At 40.7% G+C, this 25,815-nt stretch overlaps 2 protein-coding genes across 4 annotated transcripts; one reads left to right on the top strand and one right to left on the bottom strand.

The window, feature by feature from the left end:
• The first annotated feature begins 48 nt into the window (after positions 1–48).
• klf4 (Kruppel like factor 4) lies at positions 49–19,053 on the top strand. Of its 2 annotated transcripts, none has more exons than XM_027282114.1 (5): positions 49–135; positions 12,869–12,980; positions 13,539–14,433; positions 15,073–15,243; positions 15,708–19,053. In XM_027282114.1, exons 2-5 carry the CDS (start codon positions 12,891–12,893, stop codon positions 15,881–15,883), a joined length of 1,332 nt encoding a protein of 443 aa, XP_027137915.1. In that variant the 5' UTR covers positions 49–135; positions 12,869–12,890; the 3' UTR covers positions 15,884–19,053. The 2 variants fall into 2 exon arrangements, with proteins under 2 accessions (XP_027137915.1, XP_010740989.3); XM_010742687.3 differs by lacking the exon at positions 49–135 and adding an exon at positions 12,415–12,753.
• Positions 18,660–25,808, bottom strand: rad23b (RAD23 homolog B, nucleotide excision repair protein). 2 transcript variants are annotated; one of them, XM_019275524.2, is made up of 10 exons: positions 25,571–25,808; positions 24,625–24,706; positions 22,643–22,722; positions 21,766–21,926; positions 21,599–21,651; positions 20,686–20,813; positions 20,282–20,423; positions 20,057–20,184; positions 19,394–19,591; positions 18,660–19,191 (listed from the first exon to the last, which is right to left on the bottom strand). In XM_019275524.2, the coding sequence occupies exons 1-10, from the start codon at positions 25,634–25,636 to the stop codon at positions 19,078–19,080; spliced, it is 1,152 nt and encodes a 383-aa protein (XP_019131069.1). In that variant the 5' UTR covers positions 25,637–25,808; the 3' UTR covers positions 18,660–19,077. The 2 variants fall into 2 exon arrangements, with proteins under 2 accessions (XP_019131069.1, XP_010741001.1); XM_010742699.3 differs by having other exon boundaries at positions 21,599–21,654; positions 25,571–25,807.
• Positions 25,809–25,815: the final 7 nt, after the last annotated feature.

The following is a 25,815-nucleotide window of genomic DNA, read 5'->3' as shown; positions in this document are numbered from 1 at the left end:
TTATGATCTAAGCCTGGCTGCCAGGGTGAGCTGCTTTCTGTTTTTGCGCATATCATTTACACCAGCCTGGCACTGGGCGCTAACAGCACAACAACAGCGATGATGATGCTGATGAAAATGAAGACAATAATAATGGTAAGAGTAATGGAATACTACTCTCAGGACTGTAGCGGCTGCTTACGCACATATAAGAATGAGTCACAGGGAGGGGAGGGTCCTCCCTCCCTCTGCAACTTTGTGGTGAGGTATTAACATAGTGAGGAGAAAGAAAAAAAGAAAACTGGTTTGACAGACACTTACACAATCTTGTTATGGAACGCAGGGTAAGTCGTGGTGGATGTGTTGATGAGGGATATGTGTGGACACGTGAAAGAAAACTAGCAGCAGGAGGTGAAGATAGATTCGAAATTTGGTATTAGGAATGAATGAAAAATTTGCTTGCTGTGTAGTTTACATTAAAGGATAATTATGGATTATTACAATTTATGTTCATATTTTGCTCATAAATTCAATTTGTTATTATTAATATAACATTGCACTCACCCAAGTAATAACTTAGATCTCTAAAACTGAAGCCATGTTATCTAAACCACTTTATTTGGATCTAAAACCATTATGAAAAACCAATGTGTATCTGGGCCGGTCAACATATCCATGCCAACTGCGAGCAGGGGCCAGCAGCAGCAAACTGTCGGTCGCTTGTTCCAACCAATGACAGTATAAAGAATGGACAGAGCCTGAGTGACGTAACCCGCAGGTTTACGAAGCGCTGTTTTGAAGACGAAAATATGCGCCGCTGGCCGCTGCCATATTTGATGTACTGCTTCTTCTGCCTCCCGTCTAATCTACATATCGGCAAAGACATACATCATTGGCAGATCTGAGTCGGGTTGAATGATGTCTGGGTGCCCTGATAAGGCATCTGTAATGGCATGTACATGTCAATCAAGCTGTCACACTGTTAATTATGCACACCTTTGAGCCTTAATATCATCTGAACAGATGAGTTAAATAAAAAATCACTTCCTTCGCAGTTGTCATGGACGGAGGAATTAGGTATAGAGACGAAAACCGTTTTTTATACCAGGCTGTAAACATGTTTATTTCTGCTGTGAAGTTGGACATTTTAACATGGGAGCTTATGAAGGTGGACTCACTTCTACAGTTTTTAGCACATATCCCAGCATCGGAGGTTGCCGTTTGGTCCCAACACTTTGATGCACACTGAAAAATGTATTTGATGGATTGCTATGGCATTTTGTACAAACATTTATGGTTACCAGAGAATGAACTGTATTCACTTTAGTGATAATCTGACTTCTCATCTTCTCACTTTGATTTATAGCCAAATACCTGCAAAACTAATGACATTCCCATCATCCCTTATTCTAAAAGTACTAAATGTTACCATGCTAAAACTAAGACTAATTTGGCAAGACAAGCTTGCCGGTGTTAGTATTAAGCCTAAGAACAGCCTCACAGAGCTGCTAGAATCGCTGCAATACAATAAACAAATATTATGACGTGGCCATGTTCATGATCCTCTGGGCAGTGTGGAACCCAGAGGGGAAACAGAGGTGAGTTGCTCCAAAAATAGTTTAATGTCCTCCCTGCGGTGGTTCCCAGCTCTGTGACAGAGGAGAGAAACTAACACACTAAACTGTAATCTCCTCAGGTATACATTACACTGCTTCTCTGTCCTATTCATATGTCTATTTCAGACACACGAGCACATGCAGAATAAGGAAGTGAGGATTCTCATAGCTCCTGGGTATGTGTGAGGACACACACACACACACACACACACAGACACACACACAGACACAACCGTTTATATCCTAACGACAACCCATTCACAACAGGTACACACACTGTTGATTGTTCTCCTCTTCATGTCGTCGTGTGCACTGTGGAGTCATGTCATGCACTTGTTTGCTCTATGCATAAAGGAGCCCCTTAGTTATTTAACAAGAAAATAAAAACACAAGGCCAGCTGAATAAGCCCTTTATTGTTAATATGGGTGTGCTTTAAATAGCAAAATGACTTTTTCTTGCTGTACACGAATGTGGTGACACTGGTGCCGAAGCCTCCAAGACAAACAAAAAGTTGTATTTTTCCCTCAGCGTTCAAGAGTAGAGGTGTGTACGAGCGTGTGTGCACATATGCTTACATGGTGTTTGTATGCCCACGTCTTACTGGCTTTTTGTCAAGTTCCATAATATGCCGACATCTCACCACAGCACAGTATCCCACATCATTTTTTCCCTGGTACAAATGCAGCTAGCTCATGTCTGCCATGTATGTGAGCAGGCATACATACTGTAGCTTGGCATTGTGGGGTAGTGGAATAAGTCCACACACACACACCATCAACAAGCTGGAGAGCGTCCACACTAGCTATAAAGACTTTAAACCAACGCAGGGCAACGAGGTCACATAGTTAGAAACAAGACTGCTGTGAGTCACACAGTTCTCTCCTTAAAAAAAAAACTGGTGGCTTGAAGTATCGTTGGAAAAGCACACAGTGAGAAAAAGTTAGATATGTTCCATGATAATTATTTTGAATCTGTCGACTGATGAAGGCATTCATTTAAAAAACAATTGTAGAAGCAGTGGATTCCTCTAACAAAAACTGCCATCTCCTCAGGTTCTAATTTGACACGTCCGCACAGGCAAAATGGCAACTTTGCAGCAAATGATGCCTTTAACACTGCAGCTTGTGGAGGCTATGACCAGCAAAACATGTCAAATAAATTCACACTGTCTCATTCACCATGACATATAGCCATAATGATGTCTGATTACCTGCCCTTTTCATGTAAGTTTTTGGGCACCAGTTCCAGATTTAGTTCTCGGATATGAGGAGCTTTGGACTGGTGTCTTCTCTGAGTTGAACTGCTCCATGATCTGCTACCGTTACAGCTCACAATCTCCTGGAAAGGCAATGCATGCAAATTCAAAAGCAGACATGGAAATAAAGGATTAAATCACACCATTGTGGTTTCATAATGTATTCACCTATCTCTCAAAGACTGTGTTTAAGATTGTTAAATATTTGTTGTTCTGCTTTGGTGAAGGCATGCTGTTAGTCAAAGCTCTGTCTCTACCAGTATTATGTCCATACAACAATGTTCTGTGCTACTAACTGAAAAAATGAGACCACCAATGTGAACAGGATCAAGATTTGATCTTACATCAGTTTCAGTAATCTGACCATTTTTTCCAGTGTTTTCAATAATTCTCTCCAGGCTTCTTCTAGGCATCTTTACACAATTTACCCACTTTCCCACCAAAGATCAATAAAATCTGTGGGCAAGAAACACCCTATTCAGAGTGCTAAAACAGACTTACATGTATTTCCACTGATGGCCAAGCTTTAATGATTACCATGCTTTTGTCATGTTCCTGGGCATTTATGTGGAAGGTTTTGCAAGGAGAATCCTAATTGAATTCTCAAGAACGTTTCTGTGTTTTTCTTCAAGCCTGTTTGATTACAGTACTGTAGCCTACAAGCTGCATCATGAATGTCATTAATGGTTGGTGAAATTACTTTAATGCCTTCACTATTGATCGCAGTTGGTATAAAATCAGAAAGCCTCTGATGTCGTTTCAAAAATGCCCGCAAACGAACAGTGTTTTGCCGATGTGGCAAATTTCCCATTTTGGATCTAAAGAATGTGAACCTACTAATTTAGTTCACTTCTAACAGCCAGTTTTCTCTTCACACTCATTAAATCCATGTGTCTAATGAACAGCCTGTGTAGTAGCTCTCTGTGTATGATGTGTGTGCACATGTGTGTGTCATGTTAATAACTCTGGATTGGAACTTTTACTTTGGCTTCAAAGGAATAGTTTGAACTTTTTTGGATTTATGTTTATTTTCTGTCCTGCAGAGAAGATTAATACCACTCGCACAATTTTATGCTACACATATAGCTGGAGCCAGTTTGCTTAGCTTAGCATAAAGATTGGAAACAGGGGGAAACAGCTATCCTGGCAAAGGTTGTTCATATATTTTCTTTTGCCTAATCAACAGAAGACTCAATCTTCTGACTCTTAAGAAGAATTTCTCAAAGTCTTTAACTATTCCCTCATTTGTCTGGAAATCAAATTTGATATAAAATCTATGTTCCCTACCAGCTTCAAGTGACGTTATGATAAATTACATGCTATCAGATTCTTACAATCAATATAAATCTGAGTAAATAGGTCAGTTTTACGACATTTTATTTCATAATAAGTCTTTCATTGAGCCAAAATAGTTGAGTATAAGAGAGAGAGAGAGAGTTAGATGCAGTGAGTGAGAAAGCGTGGAGAGAGAGGGGGGCTGTTAGTTCATGAGCTGGTGGCCCATCTGGTTTAAGTTACTGAAACCCCCCTCCTCAATTAGACTCAGCATGATGTCAATAAAACGTCAGACTGGAGAAGCTATCACTTAAATTGGGCCTGTCAAGTATTGTTCTTTCCTCAGCATTCCAGCGGGGACAAGCAGTCTGAAATGATTTGTAGTTTGATTAAGGTTACCACAATGTGCCATTTCTGATTCGATTTGGACACTTGGCTTGAAAATGTTGCTGTAAAAGTTGTTTGCCTATTAGTAGGGAAATGCACCGAGGAGGGAATGGCAATGGTATTGAGCGAGAGAGAGAGAGAGAGAAAAAAACACAAGAAATAAATTTCATCTTTGAACTTTAAAGTATTTTTCTGACTATAATTTTCCATGTCTCTCCTCTTAGTCTTTAACAACATTCCTCTTTTATTCAACTCTTCCAAAGTTTTGCCATCTAGCTCCAGATTTATGCTTGAATATTGAAGTTCATACCATAGGGAGGTTTGGAGAAACAGTGGTGACATTTATGTTTCTCCTCTGTGATCGCACAGAGAATTTATTAGGAGTTCCCTGCTTTAAGAGACGGAAGTTTCCCCAACAAGACTGCCTCCTCTTTCCTACAAACCATTGATCATTCTGCAGTGCCTACGTGCTGATATTCACAATTATTAGTGTCATTTTACTTCTCTGAATGAATGTTCCAGAGAGTTAATCCAGGGCCTGAAAAACAGTGATCCATGGAAAAGGTCACACATTCCCAACCACTCCCAGTGGGAAAACAGGAGAGTCCACACCTTCTCAGGAACGCAGAGGCCTACTACCCTGAAATCTGACAACAATTACCACATGAATTTCTGCATATTATAATGCCAAACTCTTTATCTGCACACCTCCACTCAGTTGTGTTTAGCCAGTCTGGAGATCATCAGCAAATGATGTGTAGGCTATTTGGTAGTGCAATGATATGCAAGCTCAAAGCTCTGTAAATCACAAACTGTAGGCTGCGAGTCTGTGTCGCTGAACCACCGAGCCTTTATCAAATTGCATCTCGGATTCCACGAACATAAAGATTTAATCAAGTGTTGTGAAAATGTGACTGCCACGGTTTAACAGCGGTGCATTGAAAGCATAGACGACCGATTACTATAGCTACGTCTGAATCCATGCCAGGGCGCTCTTGAAGGTTTGAGAATGCTGGTGATTGCCATAATTGCTGTGCAGCGGGGGTCTGATACAGACTCATACATAGAAATAAAAAACTTTAACACTCATATGTTTCTATAGGAACCTTTCTAACGTTGTAAAGATGTGGTCTTGGTTAACTGACAGCCTGTACACTTAGCTTTTATGGTGCAAGTGTGACTGAAAGAGTTCGTGATAAACTTGATTATTCTATAGCTCATGTTCCTCTGGAACTTTACAAGACAAAATAGTGGAAACATTTCAAGAAGAATGACTTTCAGTGCTAACATTTCTACAGATGTGGGTCATAGCTGAACTATATGGAACAATGTACTGTACTTTACCCACATGCTGCACCTCTGTTCATCAGCTTCAGCTCTTGAATGCTTGAATACTTGTTTTCTGTTCTGTTTTGTCTGTGTTTATTACTATTATTATTGTCACCATGATTTCTGAGATTGTTCCTATTACATTTTTTTTCCCCGCACCTGCACTGTAGTCACAGATGACTTGGCCTCCACAGAGCTCAGTTAATGTCTCCTATTGTGTTAAAACTTTGAAAACTCATATCAAAGAGCTGATTGCCAGATCTATTTTATAGCTGACAGATGCTGCTGACTGATATTCAACCTTAGATAACCCGTGTTTGAAGCAGCGTTTGTAATGTGATTAAAGTACCGGAGGAATTAAGTTCCTTTTCATGTTTACATTAGATTGTCTTCATTATCTGAATACACACAGTACCTGTTTTATTAAGGGCTGCCTTGTTTATGCAGGTAGCTTAACTATTTGGACAGGGAGTCACATAAAAAAACCCATGAAGGCAGAATAAGAAAGATTTATTGTCTTGCCATTTGTAAACACAACGTTGAAAGTTAGTCCCTTCTTCCTAGCTCAGGAAAACCAGAGGTTCCTCTTGGGAGCACGCTTACGATCTGGCTCCAGGTTGCCCATTTATCACACCCTATGCTGTTAATGGCTGAGGGTTGCACACCCATTGCCCAAAGGTTGATGCCCAGAAACATCCTGAACACAACAAAATAAAAAACAAGCGTAGGGCAGGGTCTCTGATGATTAAATGTGTGATTATTTTTTTTATGAGTCCATAGATCGTCAGGAAAGGAAAATCCTTCTCATTCTCCCTTTAAGCATAAAGCATGAAGAATCATGTTGAGGGGTTGAGTAACCTAATGCTCAGCTCATTTAAGTCCAGGATTACCAATTTAAAAGAATTCACAAACGGTTGATTGCAATTAAGGTTGAAGTCTTGAAGTTGGAGTTGAAGTAATTTTGCTTTTATTAGTAAGAGTTGTACATTAGCGTTTATATTTCTGTCTGACTTCCCATAGATTCAGAAATGTTACTTCTCTCTGAATGTGAATCAATCTTTAAATGTGAATCCCACTTGATCATGTCAGTAATAGTAACTAAACTTTGACTCAACGTGTATTTATGTTTTCATTAGTGTATAATCACATGAAAAATCATTATGCTATGTTACCTGTAATGAGCTTTTTATATCTATAAATGCTGTTGACCTATATAGATGCTATATATTGACATATAGACAGATAGATAGATCTAAATTTAAATATGTAGAGCGAAATTAAACATTTGTAAAGGATTTAAATGTGTGCAAAGGAATTTAAATTGTGCAGAGGATTTAAACTCTAAAAGTTAAATATTGGTCCTTTAAATGGTTTTCTACATCAGATATATACGGCACAGTAAAAGTCTAATATGGATCAATATGTCATAAATCCAGTACCCATGAATAGAAAACCAGTCACACTCAAGCCAACATCTTATTTTGACACAGTGCTAAACACAACAATCTCAAAACACACAAAGTTTTACCTTAAAACTGTACAAATGAGATTCAAAACTGCAAAGTAAATAGGGACATTTAAAATTAGCTGGAGTAGATCATAACATTTCACAACCATATTACATTTTGACCGAGTGATTTTTAGTGAGAATATTAGACAAACATCCAGTGATTTTATGTGTATTTAAACTGAATTGAGGCTGATGTGTTCTGCATGTTCATATATTTAACTGACGCGTCCACGACGGATGTGAAGCAGTACAAATCATTCAAACATTTCAGTTTATGATATGTGGCTGGTACTAATTTCGCTGGTAGTGATGTTAGTACAGATTGAGACACGAACGAGTCCAAGTTCTCTGTATGTCAACAAGGTGAGCTCATGGGAAGTCCCTGATTCTCCCATGTCAGACAGACAGAGAAACACATTTTCTCCAGCTCTGGCAGCCCAGTCCTGGGCCTTTTCTTTTTAGAGGCTTCTAATCCTGGCGGGTCCCTTCACTGACGTCACAGGGCCCTGCCCCCACCTCACTGTCTGTTGATGTGCTGTACCCACACTCTCATTTCCTCCGCAGCTCACGAACGCCAATCTTTGCTCTGGTCCCTTTGGCTTCTGACGTCTAAGCATCTGATTAAAGCAGACTGCCTCATCTGGCCAGCTTGAGGGGGTTACACTTTGGAGAAAGGAGGTGCTGAGTGAATATGTGGGCTGGTGTGGGTATGAGGTAGCCAATCAAGCTCCCTCTCCTCCTTTCATTCGCTCTTCTTCACTTCCCCTTTTGTAAGTCTCTTATTCGGCTGCATGAGCTGCATCATGTGACCAGGAAGTGTGGCTCCCCTCCATTTCCCCTCCTGACAGAAAGGAAATATTGTAGCAGAGGGGGCCGGCGCTGGGCTCTGTTACGTCGCCGGTTAAAAATAACTGGCATATTTAAGGCTGCCGAGGAATCCCAGGGCAGGCAAAGGCTGGACAGCCTGCCGCCCGGCAGGAGCTCTCTCCTCCCTCGCACTCTCTTTCTTGCTGACTTCTCCTTCTCTTTGCTTCCTTTTCTAAACCTTCATTTCGCCCTGCAACATGACCACGACCACCAACCCATACCCCAACCACATTTTCCTACCCCTGTGGAAGCCCACGACTAAATTATATGACGTGATGAAAGCCCAGGGTTGGTTAGTTGCATCCCAGACCGGCCACAGCTCTGTCCAGTTATAGAGGCTTGGCTGGGATTGTCCAAACAAACAGCCCCCACTAACTCAGACCTCATCCATATGCATACCATCGCGCAGCTTAACTGTCAACCAGCCCCGTCTGTTAACATAGTAGCCTCTTGGAAAACAAATACAGAACTATTTTGTTATAAAAAAAATGACCAGAGCTAATTTCTGTCACTGTGCTGATTTATGTACTAGGTTTCCACTTGCTGGTGAATGTCTGGACCACAGTAACAGGTGTGGTAAACTACGAGGGCCTAAAAACTGTGTGCTGAACACAAGGCCTGTATCCATGAGGAGTTTTTAGATGATTAGAGATGAAAAAGTCATGCAGTCTTCCCAGATCAGCACTCCTGATCCAAGAGGGTTATTAAAGATTTGACAATAATGACTATAAATGGGTGTTGAAGTAATGTTATAATCATACGATAAGAAGCAATTGACAGAAAATTTGAAAATATTTTGTTGATGTATTATTCATTTAAGTCATTTTTCAAGCAGAAATACTGAACATTCACTGCTGCCAGTTTCTCTTCTCACTATTTAAACTGGACAGCCTCTTGTGTGAGTTGGACAAAAGAAGCAATTTAAAGATGTCGCTTTGTGATTTGGGGAATGGTGGTGGACTCTTTTTACGCTTTTTTTGGCATCTTGAAATGAATCATTAATTGCAGTCTTGGAAGTTTGTATCATAATAAGGATTTAAATACCTGATCAACAGCATGGCGTCCATTATTGTCGTTTTCTTCATGATTTTGTCATGCCTGAATAGCAAACAGATGTCAAATATAAAGGCAAAAGGAGAGGTTAAAATGAGTGACTCTTTTTGTGCAGTCTTCAAATTCTTTCTGAGCTTGAGAATTATGACACTGCTCTTCAAAAAACAAACAAACAAAGCCAAAGGAAAGGATTATTCAAATTAGAGCTACGGTCTGCGCCTTGTTGCCTGAGTTGTTAAGGTCAGGTGACAAAACAGACAGAAAGTACCTACATTTATAATTATATTCGAGCTAATGTGAGATGGTGTGGAGGGAAGTACAGCACTGAGAATCAAAAAAGGCTTGACTCAGCTTTTAAGAATTAAGGAAAGAATGAAAGCTATTTTTTAATTACTGAACAGCATCTGGAAGAGAGCACTGAAAACCTCAATATCTGGAGTTATGATCCGCTGGTACTCATATTCACTTGGGTGCTTTCCAGGAGGGGGAACTAAATTGAGGGACACCGGTGGAAACCAAGTCAGTCATACACACACACCAAAAGGATAAAACTTGAAATACTCGAGTGTTGTTCAGATGAGTTATTTCACTACGTACACTCTTTTTACATAGTATCAATGTTTACTACAGTGTGACTGGTTTATCAACTGTGTGTGATCTTGATTTAAATATTAGCATAACCACAGAATATCCTGTCTGTACCGTGACTGTTTTGAACTCTGCGCAGCCAAGAACAGCACCTGACCTCACCTTTAAAACAGTAACTCTTTTGAAGGTGCTGCTTCAGGAAGGTGTCACGACATTCACACTTGATCCACGCTGATAAGCACACACATCATCAGGACACTTTCTCGTTTAACGAGAGGAAAATATGACACCTCTTAAGTATCGAGTTATTGCTCAACAGTTGATCCGTGTTGACATAATAACATTAGCTCAATAGCTCCACATCCGATTCTACAGTTAGGTCATCAATGCCTTTACGATAATGTCAAATTTGGAACTGTGTCACACTTGAAATGATTCATTGTGGGCAGGGTATCACAGCTTTCATATTCTCGCTACATTCAGTTAATAGTGCAAGTGTTGCATTAATACATTCCATACAAGCGTCAGGTGTGAGTTACTAAATAACCATGACTTCATTGTGTCAGGAGAAGCACACAGCGGTGTCATCTTCTCTTCTTTTATGTCTTTTCTCTATTCCTTCTTTTCTCTGTCATTATTGCAATGCAAAGCACCCTGGTTGTCAAAGTGAAACCTTTGTTTTTTCGGGATCATTTTCAAAACTATTATCTCCCACCATAAAGAATATGGCTATAATGACATAGGTTTCATTGTGTTTCTGCTTGCTGTAGGAAACAGGTCTTCAAAAACAGGAGCTGTAGTTCAAACATAGTGGGGTTAAAGTCATCACTCCTCACCGCACAGTTGGAGAAGTTAAAGACAATACAAATATTACTGTCTGGATCCACATTGTTAATATGTCAAACAGTGAATAATGCGTTGCCCAACAGGATATGCATTCTATTTACATAGCTATCATGCCATTGTAGTCTATATTTTTCCCAGCAGTTATTGTTTGCCAACCAAAGCAACGTGCATTCACAGCATTTTAAAACTTGGATGAAGACTCCAACATACACTGACAGTAAATGTGTCCTGTTGAGGTGACGGCATGTTTGTTGACATGCCTAACAAACAAGATCCTGATGCAGCAGGATCAGTGGCAAGTGCTTTGTTTGCTCTTGCACTGAACTCTTGAGTGAATGTGTCTAATTATGTTGGACAGAGAGGGTTGTGTTAGCTCGCTAGCTCTGAGCAAACACTGCCTGAACTCAATTCAAACTCAACACTGAACTGTTCTCAGCAGTTTTCCCAGGTAAGGTTTTTTTCCCCCCATACATACACTCTCATAACTATACTGTAGTATTAAAGTAGTATCTTTTTCATAGGGGTTTTGGCAGTGGGCAAGATTTATAAGGGAGGCCATTAAATGTTGTTGAATAAAGACAAGCTTATGATTGCTTGATACTAAATTGTTGTAAACAAGTATTTGTTTCAATGGACGTAACTCTAAAATGTAGACAGACGAGTCTAGTGTAAGGATATTTATTAATAGAAACATATCTGAAAGCAGAATCTGTAAGCAAGAGACCAAGACTTTGGCATTGGAAATGTTCAGGTTCCTCTTTTTAGTCAGTGTAGTATTAACCAATCACGTTTGAGCGGGCTTTGAACACAACAGTCTGTGTGGACAGCAAAAGAGGAGAGACTGCATCAGATACCATTCCATGATGAACTGACTTTTTTAAACTACCTGCATTCATATGCAAATATCTATTCAGGGAAATTAGCCTGAATGTGCCTTTCTTGTCATTCTTGCCTGTCAAGTTGCTAATTGGACTGCAGAGGAAGTCAGTTTTTATATTGTCCTTCTAAACCACATTAGTCTGACATTTGGGTCCTGATAAGTTAATGAGTGTCTTTGAGATGTTTTGGAAATATAGGCAGGTAGCAGTGAAAATAATGTTATTGTGATATTATATTAATAATATGTTGTAATAATAATAGAAAAATGCTGATTTGCAAGTAAGTGCATGTTTTATTTGGGTCAGTGTCTATTGAATTATAACCTATAGCCTAAACCCAACATGTACCCACAATACTTTGCATAATTAGGCCCCACTAATAAGCTGATAATAAGTAATAAATAATAAGTAGGCCTATCTTTTATCACCTTCTAACAAATCCACCTATAATAACAGATGAATATTAAAATGTTATGATGTTAACCAGACTTGTAGCATGTCACTGTGGCTTTATTTGACTAATGGAGTGGGTTATAATGTGCAATCCAGGTGATATTGTCCGTGCCTGCAGGTGACCCTTTCAGACTTAATTAAATAATTCTCACTGTCCTGTCCTGAAAAAAAAAATAAATGCGCTTCTTCACCCACATTTCACAGGGATAACAGCAGTAACGATAGGTGCCGTTGCTATGAATACAAACAAACCTCTCTTTCTCTCCCTCTCTCTCTCTCTCTCTCTCTCTCTCCCTCTCTCTCTCTTCCACGCTCGCTCCAGCCTCCCCCCACGTGCTGTTTTTCCGTGCTTGTTGCGCGGCAACGAAGGCGTGTCCGCGCAGCTTTCGATGATTTAAGGATACCTTCTCACGCGGTTTTCTCAGTTCAGCCTGCCGGTCTGCTGCATGGCAACAGGCGGAGAGGGATTCCCCCCGTTTTTGTCGCCTCTCTGTCTTCCCGTTCAAAAATCGCTTCAGCGTTTAAACAAACCAAGTCAGCCTGTCTGCTTCCAGCCGGCGCGCCCATCATCAGCATGTACTGGAATATAGAATAACGCGCGACGCGGAGCAGAAACTTTAAACCCGGGGGATATTTAACCAAAAAGAAAAAAAACAGTTAAGACAAACCGAGGATCCGCCGCAAGGACACATCACATAAAGATTCTCATTGATGAGGTGTGGAGCTTGAGAAACTTTAAACTGATGACTTGTGGACTACATACACAGACTGCGCGCACTGATCCAGGATTCACTCCAAAAGGATTTACGCATATTTTCTCTTTAATTTCAGGCAGCCTCCAAATGACGTCGAGATGGCTTTAAGTGGAACCCTTTTACCATCCATATCCACGTTCGCCAGCGGCCCCAGTGTGAAGAGTAAATCCATAGGAAGCGCCAGTTTAGTGAGTAGCCTGTGGTCACTGCATGCGCATGCCAAATAGCCACGGGCATCAACGATCCCGTGAGAGAGAGAGAGAGAGAGAGAGAGAGAGAGGGGACATGTAGTCTATGCAGTTTATTTACAGTGTAGTTGTTGTGTTTTCAGTGTCATTATGAGCACAGTAAGGGCTTGACACCACGCTCTACTGGGGCGTGCACCAGTTTACATAGGCGACTCCAGTATGTTTTAAGTGAGCATGGAGAAAGCGCACATGGGACACTGCAGTCCAAAAATTATTATTATATGTTGGTTATTATTATTATTATTATTGTTGTTTCTATCAGTAATCTGCAATTCATAGGCTACACATTGATTCCTGTGAGCCTGATCATTAGTGCTTTGCAGTGCACTTTTAATGTGATTGAGAGTAATCTGTATGCTGGTGAACACTCTGTGCCAAGGACACTTGCTCCCCGCTCCGCCAGACTTCGCTCTGTAGCCGAGCTGTCAAACAATAACACGGCACAAACATGCGGCTCATGCGAGCACAGTCATTAATGCATCTGTAACTTTCCTCTAGAGATGGAAGGAGGAGTTGTCCCTTCTTAAGAGACCCAGTGTGCCAACCGGAAGCAGCTGTTCTGACCCAGACCATCCCACTGCCACCAGCACAACAAACCCCAGCATGTCCAAAAAACACACGGAGCCTGACCTGGACTTGGACTACGACTTCATTCTCTCTAACTCCATCCTACAGCAGCAACAGCAACAGCAACAGCAGCAACAGCAACAACAACAACAACAGCAGGAGGAGACCATGGCGTGCAGCGCTGCCCAGGCCATGTCTCCTTCCCCAGGCTCTTTCTCCTCATCTTACCCTCTCCCCTCCCCTCAGGGCACTGCCAGCGAGCTTCTCTATACGATTCCAGATATCAGTGATGTCTCGCCCTCTGGAGGCTTTGTGGCAGAGCTCATGAGACCCGAGTTGGACCCAGCATACCTTCACCCCACCAGCCTGCACGGCAAGTTCGTGGTAAAGACAACAATGGACATGGGAGAATACAGCCAAGGCGTGAGCGTAAGCAAGGCCTGTGTTAATGCTGCGTCAGACCCAACTCCCTCACGCGCCTCACCTTCCTTTACATGCCACAGGATAAAGCAGGAGAACCCCAGTAACTGCACCATATCGCAGCCCATCGACCTACACCTGGCTGGGGTGAACTCCCAGGGCCGAGGAAGCCAGCAGCAGCGCCCCAGCCACTTAGACCTACATGGCTTCCCTGGTGGAGGGAGATCCATGACAGGTGGCAGGTTATCATCGTCCTCCTCCCTCTCCCCAGACCATCCCCTGAGCCGGGAGCATCAGGTCCTGGGGCATCCCCACTCTCAGATCACTCTACCTCCCCAGGGATACCACCATAGCTCCCCGCAGAGCTACACCTCCTACCCTCAGCCATCCTCCATGCAGTACCAAGGTTAGAGCACATTTCTTTTTCTCATTATTCAGAGCTACTTTATACATTTTCTTGTAATCATTTGAAGTTACTGAATGCTGTAACTTTATATTTTGTATGAAAATGCATACTTAAGTGTAAAACAGGCCAACACAGACAAACAGAGGAGAGAGCAGACAACAGGAATACAAAGAGTCTATTTTAATACATCTTAAACAACCATAAGGGCTTTAATTATACCCGCATAAACCAGCAGTTCAGAGGGATTAAAACCTCCATCCACCAGCCTTGGACAAACCATTTTTTCCCCATAAAGTTCTTTTAACCAGGCAGCGTAGGTGTAACATCGGCAAATGTTTGACAAAATCTGCAGTTATTTTGTTGTTTTCACACTTTTTAAACTGCTTTCCTCGCAAGCTGTTAAAGAAGAAGGTTGATATTTACAGTTGAGAACATATTTCTAAATGATTAGGGCGTTCTGTGACTCCTACTGTATATCAACGTGTGTCTGAGTGGATTAAGTGCTCTCTTTAGTGCTTTTCAATATGATCTACCATCATGTGAGCCAAGTATTAGAACCTGTGTCCTTATTACACCTTATACCTTGAATATTTTCTCCGTACATGTGATGATGACCGTGATCTTTAAATCCCACCACAGAGCCCCTCATGATCTCCAGTGGGGACTGCTTGCCGGAGGAACAGAAGCCTAAACGTGGTCGGCGCTCCTGGCCAAGGAAGAGAGTTGCCACACACACGTGTGACTATGTCGGCTGTGGGAAAACCTACACAAAGAGCTCCCACCTCAAAGCACATCACCGCACGCACACAGGTATGTGTCTGTATGTTAGGTGGCCTTTACAGGGTTTATTTTGTGTGCCATTTTTAAAATCTGGTTTGAATGAAGTGATGTCACCTGCAGGAAGCAGGATGCATCATTTTGGTAGCTATTAAACACAGTTTAACACAGTTCTTCCATGCTGTTTTTTATTGTTCACAGCAAATTACTACCCTAAATGACTGCTGCTCATTATGTACCAACACGTTAAATTATTGTGTCATGAATGGGGGTTAAATGGGTGGGGATGGGGTAGGGGAGTTGTTTGGCAGGTGCGGTGTAACAGGTTGATACTGATCCCTGTTCAAATACAAACCCCATGCTGATTAGCTTGGCCTTTATACAGTAGCTGTAGGACAGGACGGACCTCTTTTCTCCTCGAGGTGGAGAAGGTTGGGCCAGTTTAACCTCAGGGCCGGCACTAACTGCTCCATGTGTGTATTGTGTTTCCATCAAAGGGGAGAAGCCTTACCACTGCGACTGGGAGGGCTGTGGTTGGAAGTTTGCACGTTCAGACGAGCTCACACGCCACTACAGGAAACACACAGGCCACCGGCCATTTCAGTGTCAGAAATGCGACCGGGCCTTTTCAAGGTCAGACCACCTTGCTCTCCATATGAAGAGACACTTATGAAACTTGGATGGCGATGGAATGAAGGCTCCAGAAAGGACAAAAAAAAATCATCAGCAGAACCCTAAACAAACTTGTGACCTACACTTTTTAAAACCATAATTTGCCTTCTGGCCATGCCAAGCAACAAGACAAGCTGTGGTGTTCACGGCAAAAAGAGCATTACTCCCTCAAGAGCCTAGATTTTCTCTCGAGGCCGATCCCGTCTTTGCACGTTGTGCAGGTGACTTGACAAGACCTCTCAGTCAGGGTTGTAAACTTTTATGAAAGGGACCAAACTGGAATTTGTCTTATTTAACCGACAAAACTTGGAGGACCAGGTGCCAACAGCTTTTAACTGGAAATGTATTTCTGTCAGGGAAACCAGGAGCAACAGACAAACATCTCCAGAGGCCTTCTACCAGCAACACGACAATATAGGCTCTGATAACAACTACACACTGTCCAAAATACTGTATTAATAAATACATCTGTATTTATATACACATTTCACCTGCAATGCCATTAATTTCAGGTACAATGTTAATTTATACAGAACGGTGCTCAGTGACTCTGAAGAAGGTTTTTTTTGTTTGTTTTAAAAGAAAAGGTACCAAAGATTAAGGAAAATATACAAAAAGGTGATGATGACTATGAAAGTGCCATATGGTTGTTGCGCGTTTCTTAGAAACCTCTCTTCCACAATTGGACTTAAATCAGGTGAACACTTATAAATGGTGATGGCAATCTTCAATGCACTGCAGCTGCAAAGTGCAATAATTTATATGAGACATTCATATTTTTGTATTGAATGAGTGAACTCTGAACAAAGTTTTTTTGTTTATAGCCAAAATGTAATATAATCTTGAATTTTGTACATTTGTGAATAAAAACGCTTTGTTATTGTTTTGTATTTTACAGTATAATAAAATGTATTTGAAATAAGAGAATTTATGCTCTTTTACCATATCTACATCATTTCCTCAAAGGACACATTGACACCACACGATGAGTCGCATAAAAAATTACATGCGTGTTAACCCGAGTTTCCTTGAATATCAGCAGTGCCAGTAATTGTAGATTTCCCTGATAGTGTAACGGAGAAGGACGTTTAAATGGCAGCAATAGCTCACAGTCAGCTCACACATAATATCCCCCCTGACAATAGTGGGATCGCCGCAGGCGAGCTAACACAATGTTGTAGTTAAAAAAGATCTTCAAAAAAAAATCCACTCCTACAATGTCCTGTTTCCATGGGGTTCTCTTTCCACCTGTCAGTGGGAAGAATGGGGAGGACAACCGAGTTACTGGCTGACATTCAAGGGTGACACCAAATCTGACTGCCACTCTGAGCTGGAACTCTCAGGTGCACAATGGGAATAAAACCCATAAAGATGCTACAGTGAGATAGTGTCTTGATATGTTTCTTCTCTGTGATTAAGCATTATTCTATGTGGTGTGTGTGTGTGTATGTATGTAATGTATCCATGTGTTTTTTTTTTTTTTTTACAAAGTTACAGGACAATATTTTCAAACTAAAACAACATGCACAGAATCCTGGTGTTTGAACACTAAAAAGAGTCCCGTATGAAGTTGATGTTAAAAGAAATTCAGATGTCTTTCCAGCAAAGTTGCTTTAAAATATAGAGGTTTAGAGACTGCAGTTTAATTAATCATTTATTTCTTTTTGATAAGTAATAAAGTGTTAAAATAGATTTAAAACTAAGTGAACAATCTCTAAATGTTATATCCATACAATTCTACTGTACAATATCATAACGGCCTACAAAATTTCTTTAAAAAAAAACAAAAAATGACGTTCTGTGAATAGCTACAAATGGTTTAATCAACACAAAGAGCCTGTTTGAAGTGACACATTTGTATTTAGAAGAGAGCCTTAAGGTATTCTAATATGTTGTATATCTAATATTTTAACTGTGTTTAAAGGTAAAAAAAAAACGTTGTTCTAATGTACTTGGAGCTGTTTAATACAAGCAACGTCCATCTGTTGCTACATGTACTTCCTACCAGGTAAAAATACAGTCAGACATGTCAGTGTCATTTTGTACTATACATGTCACACATATTCAGGCTGGTAAATACAGTTTTGGTGTTGACTTTTGGAAACATGTTGTGGTCTATGTTGCCCCCTATAGGTCTATTTAAGCACATTCAGAGCTCTTGTTCAATTCCTAACTGGACCATTGTGGGAAATGCCTTTTAAACATAATTCTATGTTTTGTTGTTTACAGAATATAAAAGTGAGTCAGATGACATGCAGTTTAACACTAAATTCACTCTTTGGCGATGTATAGTTGCTTTATTACACTATTAATTAATCATGTTTACAGTTCAGTGTTTATTGTAACACAGGTTAAAGTTGTTTGCCTTTTGTGTTGCCCTTCAAGGGGTTTGTTGGGCATCAGGCAACGTCAGATTTCCAGGGGTCTGGTGGAGAGAATAAAGAAGAATTTTATCTAAAAAAAGGCAAATACATACCGATAAATTCATAATGTAATAGAGCAACTGTTCACGTGAATTTACTAACACGTGAAAGCATATTTAGTCGAGTCATATTTTTGCAGTCACACTCCATGCACATTTCATTTTATTTTGAAAACTTTATTTTTTTCTGGAAAAATAACAGCCATTGCAACTAAACCCTACCACATGTATGTAAACTATATACATGTTAAAAAGCCTTCATGAATGTATTGCAGTTGGGACTCATGCCTACAATCCTGTTGATTCACATGCAGATGAGGGATAGTAAACAGAAAGAGAACCAGTGCCATGTTGCTTGTTTGTCATACACAACTTTAATTTTTGAAACAGAACAATAAGTGTGTGAATACTGTCTTAACTTTCTTATGTATCCTGAACTAAACTTACTGACACATCTTGCCATTGCAAACCAGATTTTCCTCATTAAAAAAAACTAAAGTATTTTTAAAAAATCAATAGCACACAGGTGATTTCTGATGCTAAGTTATTTTACTTTAATTGTTCCTCCATTTCAAACTCATCACAAACAAACAGCCTGTCCTTGTATACCAGCTGATCCAGTGTTATTAAGAAAGGTGAATGTGGAAGTAGTGAATAAAACATTTTTTGGGGGAAATGTAAAAGTTTTGTTTTTACACATTTATTCAATATCAGCAATCAAAAAGTAGAGGAAGAAATAAGAAAAAAAAGAGTCAAAAACTGAAGATGGTTCTCTAATCATCGTCAAAGTTCTGTTGTAAAAGGAAGTTGGCGGCCAAGTTTTCATTCTTCTCACAAGCGAAGTAGGCTTGTATAACAAGTCCCTCTGGAAATCCTAAGGCTTTTAGCTGCAATGAGAGAGAGAAGAGTTACAAGTTAGCCAAACAATACTTTGATGAGCAGACAACAATCTGTGCTGTTCTGTTTACCAGTCTCTACTCTGTGAAACAAAGATGAAAGTGAGGAATATGGCATCATCAGCCGATTTCAGAGACTTCTGAACTTTGGACTGAGGGGAAAGGTTAGTGACCGTGTTGTGCTGCTCCTCACCCTCTCAATGGCCTCTTTTTCTTGTGGCGTGACCTGGATGTAGCTCATTTGACCTCCGCCAGCTGGGTCGCCTGCCATCCCTCCGGTTCCCCCTGCTCCTCCCACTCCTCCTGCTCCACCTCCACCACCTGCCGGCACTGCCTCTGGATTGGGTTCATTCAGCATCTGGATGAACTGCTCTTGGTGGTTGCTTATCTCCTGCAGTGGTAAACAAACAGTTAAGGTATGACTCATTACTGTTCCCTGGCACTTATGCCTCTGACGTGGAGCAAGCAACGACTGAATAACAAAACATAATAACTGTATAATATCAAAATTACATTAACAAACAAGCCTTGTTTCAGGCTGACAAAAGAAAGAGCTTAAAAAGAATGGTTAAAATACTGACTCTTCGTCTCTAGTGTGGGTCAAACTCAAAAATGCTGGATCCTACAATTCCCATCATCCCTCAAACTCAAAAACGTCTTTCATTAGATCTTAAAAATCCCCTTGTCAAGTCCAACCTGAGATAATATTTATCCAGACTTGAGAAAGCTCCCCTCCAAGGCCACAGAGGACGGTGTAGTCCAAAACTTAAATCATGAACTTGTTCAATCAAGACTGTTTCAAGGTCTCCCAAACAAATCCACGCTTACAACACATCGGGCTCTGTCAGTACTTCACCTGCAGCAGCTCAGGGTTTTCCCTGCCGATCTCCTGCAGCAGTGCAGGAAGCAGTGCGGCGTTCTGCTGGATGAGTTGGCGCATCACTTGGAACTGGGGCTGATTTCTGAGAAAACTCAAGGGGTTGCCTTGAAAGAGACAGTCAGAACGTCACAGAAGGATAATAAACAGACACAAACATTTGCCCATCGAGGGCGCTGCTATACGCAGAATAGGGCCACTTACCTCCCCCAGCACCTGGTGAAGAGCCAGTGTTGGCGGGCATGCTAATACCGCTTGTAGGTGCAGCAGGAGCAGGAGCGCCACTCACTGGAGGCGCCACTGTATCAGGTCCTGTTGAAGGGCCCTGATCTCTGCCTGGAATACCCTGAAAGAAAAGTCATTGAAAAAGATTGTTAGTTGAAGTGAATTACTTTTAGTCCAGTTTTAGTTTAAAGTTTGTGGGTTATATCATGTCACAGACACATTTTAAGACCCTGATTATTCAGGAAGAAACTGAGGGAGTTTTGGGGAAGTGGTTATTAGTGGAAGATTAATATAACCGTGTTATGAATGTCAAAACACAAACGAAGTAGTCAGGAAACGAAAGACGTGTACAGATCTGAGCTAAGCATTAACACCGTACGTACTGTGAGCAAGTACTCTACAGCTCTGTCTGGGTTGTTGAAGCTCGCTCTCAGAGCTGCTACCACCTGCTCCCTCTCGTAGCCCATGAGCATCATCTCGTTCACCATGGCGTCATATGACGGGCCCGTCACTAAGAAAACACACAAACACAGAGACACAGAGTGCAACATCAGTAGAGAAAATAAAGAGCTTCACGGTGGGTCAGCTTTTGTTTTGACGAGTGCAGCAATGTGACACCCAACTGCTTTTAATTGAATTCATTTCATTTAGTATCAAGCATACAATGTGCATTAGTCATTTACTTTAAGACATGGGTGTCAAGCTGTCAAGACTACGTTTCATTATGAAGGAAACTAAATCTTTAAACATTCATTAACACAGATGTTTAATGAAACGTAAAATATATATCAAAATACTGTCAAGCAGACATGCTTTTAAGATAACACAGAAAAACGTCCGGATAGCAAACAAAACTATGTATCAGCTGAGCTGGGGAAGAGAGTTTGAGGAGTGAGCTCACATAAAGATCACTTTCTCTACTGTGTCCCATAAAAATAAACAAACGCCACAAATTCAAATCAATGGCTACACGACTCATAATAACCACAGACCCTTCAGGATTTGCTCTGAGCAAAGTAATATTTACAAAGTTCAGAGCATGTAGCCACGGGGAACTGTGGGATTATGTTTTGGCTAAGCCGCAGTATCCGGCTGCTTATTGATTGAGATACATCAATGCCAGCATGCACAAGAAACAGGATGGGCCAAAATGAACCGACAACCTCGATTCACACACATTCGCCCATAGATTTACTGCATACAAGATGTGGCTTAGAGACATTGAGGCCAAAGTCATTTTTGCAGAAATGCCATACAGTGAAGGCTGACAAGTTATGTTTACAAACGCAGCCTTACCTAGAGTTGAAACGGCCTCATCAATTAGGTTTGTGTTTGTTGAAGCCTCAGAGCTTCTGCAAGAGAAAGCAGACTTTAGGTGAGGCGTGATCTGCACGTCACTTCGCAAAGCAAGACGCAATGAAACCAAAAAGGATAGTTAAAGACAAACATCTACCCATCTTTACCCGACAGGGGTGGAAGCTGGTTCAGCGGTCGAGGACGGTCTCTCCTCTGGTTTGGTGTCTGTGGTGGTTTCTGAGCTGGACGATGAGGCAGGAGGTGCTGCAGGGGCTGTAGTGCTGGGAGCTGAGGCGGCAGGTGAAGGAGCTGCCGAGGCTGTTTTAGGCTGTGAAGAAAATTTTAAATAGAAAAATATTTTACTTCTCCGTTATCATTTGACAGTCACAATCAGTCATTCGCTGATATGTTATCAAAATTTCAGACTGCCTTTGGGTTTCACTTAAGCAATATCTAAATGATACTAATAAAAAGATTGAGCCTTCTTTCGGATATTCAGGTTGGCAAACTGAGTTTTCCCAAAGTCATACCATGTCTACATTAAAATTAGTGAAACTTTCTTATATATGTGACAAGCTCTGCAAGAAAATGTAGCCTAATAATTTTTGTATATGGTCCTGTAGTATTTCTGTATTACATTATATCAGAAGGTTTGAACAGCACTATCTCCAGTAACAACGGGCTGTTTTATATTAAACTAATATGTGTGTCATGTTAGGAGGTAAAAAAGCTAGGAACAATCTTCATCTCATTTGCTGTGTAGTGGAATATATAGGAGTAAACCAGAGCCAGGCATCGACATCAACACTAAACACACTCTGTCACACTGTGAGCTACTTGTTCTAGTGCACCAAGAGCCCGTTCAAGAGCTCCAACAGACAGAAAAAAGGAGAGAGAAGGCTGGAAAACTCAAATAATATTTCACTGTTAGATCATTTTTTATTTTAGAACAACATTTAAGGTCATGATGTTCCACAAAATAAAATAAAAAGTCAGGAAATTAACAAAACCGGCAATTTACTAGAACTATTTTGAGTCCCAAACCTTTGTCACCATGACGACCACAAAGTTCTTCTCATTGATTTTGTATTCTTTGAGGGCTGTGTCATCATTGAGGATTTTACCTGGAAAGAAAAGGACAGATGAGTCACAGGTCTAATGGCTTTACCTGCCCTGAACCCTGAAAACACATGCAGGGATGTAACAATAGATGGTATCATATTTTACCATTGAATGGAGGGTTGTTAAGCAGATAAATAACCTGCTTTTGTCACCGTGTCTGCTTCTTTATGTTACACTGTAAAGCCCTACTTTTGTTTTGTGTTATATATGTGTCTGAGAAGCCACTTTAAGTAGGCCACGCTGTCTAAAATGCTACAATATGCTTATACATACACAGTGCCTATAAAACACCTTCGACCTCCCTGAGAGTTTGTCATGTTTTTGAGCCCTTTTCCTGCTCAAACTTGATCTGTCTTTTTAAAGTCAGATAACTGCAAAGCTTATCCAAACAAATGAAGGCAGGTAGGTCCTGAAACATTTGTGCTTACCCAAGCTGCAACCTTTGCATTTATCTGGCAGACATTGTCATTTGTCTAACAGACAGACGTGTTCTTTGGCAGGTTTCTTGCTGTATGCAGCAGGAGATTAAAACCTTACTGTCACTTTAACGCATCTGCTTTACCCGATGAACAGAAAAGACACTGCAGGTCTTTAGCAAATGTGGGTCAGGGCAAGATTTGCTCGCTTGATATGGACAACTAAAAAGTCAGATTTATGTTTTATTATTTGTTAGATTGATCAGGATGTGCTAGCTGTCAAAAAGTATAAACAAGTTAAACACAAGTGAACCATTGAGGGACTAAACAGGGGATGATCTAAGGATTTAAAAAAAAAAAAGTTGCTTTGTCTTGATTTCAGCCTTTAAAATACAGTGTGATAGATTGAGGGGATCTATTAGCAAATTATGGCAGTTTAACCATTGTGGTTTTTCTGCCTGCCACAAAGGTTAAACAGTCACTCTGCCTTTACAGTCACGGCATATGATTCGCTGTAGGATATGTTACAGTAAACCATTAAAAGGAAGTCAGTGATGGAGACCACACTTTCTTAATGCAGAACTGCTTAGTTGTCAGACCAGTGTTAATTTCGTCAGACTAGACGAGATTAAATATGTTCGTCAACAAGCCTTTTTCCCTTGACTAAGACGAGACGATACAATGTTCTAAAAACACTGACGAAAAAATGTGCGTTTTTGTTGACGAATAAAAACGAGACGAATATGTCATGCAAGAAATAAAAAATGAACAAAAAGTCCTCCTTGTTTTCGTCTACTACATAAGAAAAAGAGCAACAACCAGTGCAGCTGTCATGTGTTTGTGCCATGTCTTGACTAAAACTGGACTAAAATACCCTGTGTTCACGTTTGACTAAAACTAGACTAAAATTTAGTCAACTAAAATATGACTAACAAAAATGATTTGTGAAAGACTAAAAGTGACTAAGAATGAACTTTGACACAGGACTACAACTAAATTAAAAAATGGGTGACAAAATTAACACTGTGTCAGACATGTTAAATACTTTAATAATCTTGATGACAGCACGCTTCAGGCTTTAAGGGCACTGTGAATCAAATCTACTATCCATGACGGCGTTCATGACACATGCGGGCTCCCTGCGACTGCACAGAATACAAGTCGCAGACAAGATAAAGAAGAGAAAGGGAGGGAACAGTTGAAATCAGCTCGGGGACACATATTTACATCCACTTATCAAGTGACAGTTAAGGTTGCCCAAACAAACACACTGGGGAGTGAGAACAGATGCCCATTCACACGATGAAAACACAGGGATGAACAAAGCACATCCTGACCTGAGAGAGTCTCGTCGCTGTCAGCATGTATCACTACCATCACTAACACAAAAACACAAGGCAGCTATCCTGTCTGCGCTTTTAAATCGGATGTGTACAGTATTGATCAGCTGAAAGCAAGGCAGTGAGGCAGAAACACTTAAAAACATACCAGCATATATCAGCTTCAGTCCAGACACTGAAAAATGGTCCTTTCCTTTCTCCTCTTCAATCCTCTCTTTTAATGTCTTCACCTGTGAAAAATAGTGTTTTTTTTAATCACTTAACCTTTATATAACCACTATAAAAATCTAATGAATCAGCTTTTCCGGCCTTAACTACAGCACAAAGTCAAAAATAAAGTCCAAAGTATGAACTAACTAACTGCTAACACCATCATAAACTGGAGTTGGACAGACATGACCCCAGGAAGCATTGTGGAAAATTAATTTAACATTACAAAGTGACAGAATAACAAAAGTTTTATACCTTTAAAATGTAAATAAAATGTAACTAACGTTAATGTATGCTGTGCTAAGGTAGCTAATTTATATGCAGGCTAGTCGAAAGTAAATAATAAATGGGGTAAAGTTACAAACCGAAAAGTTAAATGTCGCCATAGACATCAATGTTGACGTTATAATATATATTTGTTTCACGCTTAGTGCTGCTTTATAACTAAAGTCACGTTACCTCAGTTAAACGCCATGACTTGCTATGAATTAGACAACTTTAATTCACTGCTCCTGTGTTACTACGGTGCTAATTTTGCTTTATTTCGTAACTGTTTTGAATTTATTATGAATTAACGGCTCGACAGCCGTTATCAGCCGTTAACTGCCCTCCTCTCAATCTCCAACGGGCTCCGTCTAAACGCTGACACGACAAACTACTTTCATGAACGGTATTTTAATAAATGGCGTTAATTTGTATCAAGTCTCACAGCGCACACACACTTTATTATCCCAAACAGTTCATGTATTATCTGCCTGTTTTTTTCTCCCCGCAGAGATATCTCTTGCTGGGTTTTATTTGAAACGGTCACAAACTAAAGTTTCCAGGGCATACCCGGCTCCCTCTCCACCCCCTTTCACGGACTGCATGCTTTTAACTCTCACCGTCTCCTCTTCGTCGATGTCGATTTTGAACGTCTGCTGCTGTAAGGTTTTCAAAGTTATCTGCATCTTGTCGTCAGTGTTCGTGTCCCCGGGTCTGGTTTAAACGTTTCTGTCCAACTTGCGAGAGTCTGTTGCTGTTTTCGTTGGCTCATTACAAACTGTCAGCCGCCATGACTTTTCGCTTTTCTTCTTCTGTGGAGGAAATGTAGCTGACAGCGCCCCCGGCGGTCAGCGCTGAACCTGCA

Source organism: Larimichthys crocea, chromosome IX (genome assembly GCF_000972845.2).
Source record: "Larimichthys crocea isolate SSNF chromosome IX, L_crocea_2.0, whole genome shotgun sequence".
In the NCBI taxonomy this organism is placed as follows: domain Eukaryota; kingdom Metazoa; phylum Chordata; class Actinopteri; family Sciaenidae; genus Larimichthys; species Larimichthys crocea.
This window is presented reverse-complemented; position numbering and strand designations above follow the sequence as displayed.